The 4,462-nt window shown below is 56.4% G+C and overlaps 1 protein-coding gene across 1 annotated transcript in view; it reads left to right on the top strand.

Annotated features, from left to right (window-relative positions):
- Positions 1–4,462, top strand: part of Wisp2 (WNT1 inducible signaling pathway protein 2) — a 25,632-nt gene that overhangs the window by 20,242 nt on the left and 928 nt on the right. Inside the window, exons 5-6 of the mRNA XM_013010714.1 lie at positions 2,762–2,978; positions 3,634–3,871. Coding sequence (XP_012866168.1) covers positions 2,762–2,978; positions 3,634–3,871 — 455 coding nt within the window. The remainder of the gene's footprint in view (positions 1–2,761; positions 2,979–3,633; positions 3,872–4,462) is intronic.

The following is a 4,462-nucleotide window of genomic DNA, read 5'->3' on the forward strand; positions in this document are numbered from 1 at the left end:
TTTGCTGGGTTTTCAGGCTGATTTGAGGAGCTTTTCTCACCTGGGTCCTGAGCCGTGTTGCAGGAGAAAGCCGAGGAGCCTGTTGGCATCCGGCCTTGCCGCTGCTGGTCCCGCAGGACACAGGGCCAAGGTGGGGGGCTTTGGGTATTTGGAGAAGGGAGCTGGGCCCCTGGGAAAGAGAAAGGTCCAGGCTCAGGAAAGGCCCCGGTGGAGCTAGGGTGATGCCCGTTCTCCCCCGGGTCTGGGTCCCACACAGAACCCCAGGAACTTAGTCACCACTTGTGTGCAAAGCCCCAGCCACCTAGGGAAGGATGCCAGCCCGGGTCCCATGCCTCACCCTGAGTTATGATCATGCCTCAAGGGAAAAAAAAAACTAAGGGACAGCACCCAGGCCCTGAGTTCAAACCCCAGTATAGACACACACACACACACACACACACACACACACGCCTGAGTGTTGGAGACCCATGGATTCTGATCGGGCTCCACCCTCGTATGGGCTGTTCATTGCATGGCTTTGACCTTCCTTGCCTTGTGGAAAGGGATGCGTTGGTTCCTCACAGTGAAGGGCAGGTGGATGACTGTGGAAGTACGTTCTCGCCATGTATGTGACACGTAGTTGTGGTAGCTGCTGGCTCTAGTCACTAGTCATCAGCACACTCTGCTGGGCGTCGGGGCGGGAGAAAACCAGAAAGCAGCCAGGTGTGCTGAGTTGAGGGCGCCGGCAGAGGGGCTGCAGGTGCTCAGCCCTCTTGTTTCCAAGTAGGAGGGACCTGAGAGCCTGTTCTGGGCAGACAGAATCCCCGCCATCCACACCCAGGAAAGCTGAACCCCTGTTTTGGAGCAGAAATCCAAGTCTACCTATTGCTTCACAGGCCGGTTCTGGGTTTCTTGTTTTATTTTTGGTCGGTTGTGGGGCTTGAACTCTGGGCTTGGGCGCTGTCCCTGCACTCTTCAGCTCAAGGCAAGTGCTCTATCTTTGAGCCACAGCACCACTTCCGGCTTTCTAGTGGTTTATTGGAGATGAGTCTCACGGACTTTCCTGCCTGGGCTGGCTTTGAACTGCGATCCTCAGATCTCAGCCTCCTGAGTAAGCTAGGATTACAGGCGTGAGCCACCGGCGCCCAGCTCTGTTCTGGGTTTCTTAAGCACACTCAGATTGATGGCCCATTTCTAATAAGCTCCCCAAGGATGCTGTGCTGCAGGTCCACACCAGGATCTGAAATTCTGCAGACTTCCTTCAGCCTTAGGTAAAGCCCAGTGTCTCTGCTACCACCCCCCACCCCCAAGGCTGGCCGGCTAGGGGGTGGCCCCTGGTGGTCACAGTAGGAACTGCAGGCACCTGGAAGCAGATTTGCAGGACTGGGGGTACTAGGGTAGAACCAGGCAAGGGCTAGGATAAGGGGATCAGGATTTGCGCTGGACCACACAGGTTAGGAGGTTACTAGGGAAGACAGGAGCCCTCCCTCCTCCATGTAAGGCTCTTTAGTCCCCCAAGGATCCTGTTGAACATTGGTCCCCATAGATGGGGCCATGGGTGGCAACTTGAGTGACACCTACCTCTTGGTCTCCACCACTAAATGGACAGGTTGCCCCAGGCCCCTGGCTGTCATGGGAGTGTTGCTGTGTCCTGCTAAGGGAAGGGTCATAGGGTCACCTGTATTGAACCTTTGACTGCCAGTGCAGCTGGGAGTAGGCGCACCCCACCCAAGGGCCTGAGGATCTCGTGTCCTTGGGGAAGAAGGACTTGGAGCTGCTTGCAGCTCTGTGCAGAGCACTCTGGCTCTTGTCAAGCACTTTCTTCTCCCTCATTTTCCCCATTATACCCGGAGTTAGACTGGGGCAGAGGGGTGGCCCAAAACCTAGCTGTGTTTTTGAAGATCTGGACAGCTGGATAAAAATCCAATCCCAGAGCCATGCCTCTGGAACTAATGAATTAATTAATAGTATTATTGCTGTTCCTGGGCTCGAACTCTGGGCTTGTGTACAGTCCTTGAGGTCCTTTTTGTTCCGAGCTATCACTCTACCGCGTGAGCCACAACGCCACTTCCGGCTTTATCTGCAATTCTTTGAAGATAAGAGTCTCATGGACTTTACTGCCCAGGCTGCTTCAAATTGCAATCCTCAGACCTCAGCCTCCTGCGTAGCTAGGATGACAGGGGTGGGCCACTTGTGCCCAGCTGGAATTTCTGATTTGGTTAATCTCAGAGGGGTTCTGGGGGTCCGAATTTTCCTGTTTCTGGCCTGGCTTTGTGCACTGAAGATTACGAATCATATATAGATTGTTCCAGAAATGATCCAAGCCCATCCATGACATTGTTGAGTTTGTTCTGCCCAGAGGGGAACCCACATGGGAAAACATGGCATCTGACGCCCCAGGTTGTGGCTCTTGGCTTCTCATGTGCTCCTTGGAGTCAGGGCCACCCTTTCTCATGTTGATCAAAAAGAACTTAAGTGCATGCAACACTATTACCGACTAGCCACTGCTCAGGGAGTGACGCGCACCATCAAATCAGTCCCCACTTGGATACTGTGATAGCACTTATATGACCTGCCCATGGCCACTCTGCTGGCCAGGGGTGGCATCAGGAATAGAACTCGGCTCCAGAGCCCCAGCACATAACCACAGCACCACAGGACTTCCAGAACTCAAGGATCGTCTGTGTGACTTTGAGAACCCCACACGGCCCAGCCTTGCAGAGAGAGAGGGGGGAACTCAGCATCCTGATAGCCATGACCGAGAGAGGTTTCTTGTCTCTAGGTGTCTGCGCAGCTGTGTCGCACCCCCTGCACCTGTCCTTGGCCACCACCCCGCTGCCCGCAGGGGGTGCCCCTGGTGCTCGATGGCTGTGGCTGTTGTCGGGTTTGTGCGAGGAGACTGGGGGAGTCCTGCGACCACATCCACATCTGCGACTCCAGCCAGGGTCTCGTCTGCCAGCTCGGGGCAGGCCCTGGCAGCCAGAGGGGCGTGTGCCTGGGTAAGCAGGTTTGCGGGATGGAAGGGGGTAGCATGGGGCTGGGGAGGTCGAGGCTATGGAGCTGGGAATCAAAGGGCAGCCTCCGCATGGGGGGAGTTAAACCCTCAACCTGTTAGTCAGGGCCTGGTGTGTGTCAATGTCCACATCACAGAAGCTCTTTGGCAATCTCCAACAGACCCATTCTGCAAGTGGGGAAACTGAGGCCCAGCAGCATTAGCTGACATGGCTCACAGCTTGAGTTCTCTTCAGACAGGTGTAGCAACATCCCACTGTGACCTGGCTGGCCCCAGGAGCTGCGGTGCACAGGGTCACTCTGGGACCTTGAGCAAGGACACACTGTCTTGTAGGCCTGGGCATCCTCTAATGTCTTCAGGCAGGATTTCCAAGTGTGCAAGTGCTGCCCTTGGTGGGGTGCTTCTTTGCTGCAGGGCCTCTGTGGGGCAGGATGGTTCCCACAGACAAGGTACAGCAGGGGCCCAACCCAGGCCAGTCCCCCCTGCCCTGCCCACCCAGCGCCAGGGTGGGGACGGCTTGCTAGGTCCTGGGCAGGCAGCTCAGGCTGGGGGCGGCACCGCGCATGGGCCTAGATGCGGTGGGGGCGTGGCCTCCCAGGGTCCTGGGGTCTCCAGCAGGTCCCTCGCTGCTCTGTCCACAGTGGGGGACGATGATGATGGAAGCTGCGAGGTGAACGGGAGGCTGTACCGGGACGGGGAGGCCTTCCAGCCTCACTGCAGGATCCTCTGCCGCTGCGAGGACGGTGGCTTCACCTGCCTGCCACTGTGTCGTGAGGACGTGCGGCTGCCTAGCTGGGACTGCCCCCGGCCCCGCAGGGTGGAGGTCCCCGGCCGGTGCTGTCCTGAGTGGGTGTGTGACCAGGAAGTGGGCCTGGGTGAGTATGTAGTGCTGACCATTGCCGTGGCCACTGGGTGGTGGGGACGGGGGGGGGTGGCCTGGCTTCTAAGGGACCAGGACGATATGGGGACATGTTAGACGTTGGGAGGGGCTGGCGAAGAGGAGAGATGCTGAAAGCCAAAGGTCACCAGGCTCCTGTAAGTGGGCAAAGAGGCTCAGTGGATTCGGTGTAGCATTTCAAATCTCAGAGAATTAAAAGTGAAGCCAGGCCTGCCATCAGTGACGCACGCCTGTAATCCTAGCTGAGACCTGAGGGTTGCGGTTCAAAGCCAGCCCAGGCAGGAAAGTTCTTGTGAGACTCTTACAAAACTATCAAAAGCCGGAGGTTGGGCTGGAGGGATGGCTCGAGATGGTTGAGTGCCTGACTGGCAAACGTGAGGCCCTGAGGTCAGACCCAAGTAGTACCAAAGATAAATAAATAAAATGAAAAGCTGGAAGTGGAGGTATGATTCAAGTGGTAAACTGCTAGCCTTGAGCCAAAGAAGCTCAGAGACAGCACCTAGGCCCTGAGTTCTAGCCCTGGGAGAAGAAGAAGAAGAAGAAGAAGAAGAAGAAGAAGAAGAAGAAGAAGA

The sequence above is a fragment of the Dipodomys ordii genome, unplaced genomic scaffold (assembly GCF_000151885.1).
Source record: "Dipodomys ordii isolate 6190 unplaced genomic scaffold, Dord_2.0 Scaffold13, whole genome shotgun sequence".
Taxonomy (NCBI): domain Eukaryota; kingdom Metazoa; phylum Chordata; class Mammalia; order Rodentia; family Heteromyidae; genus Dipodomys; species Dipodomys ordii.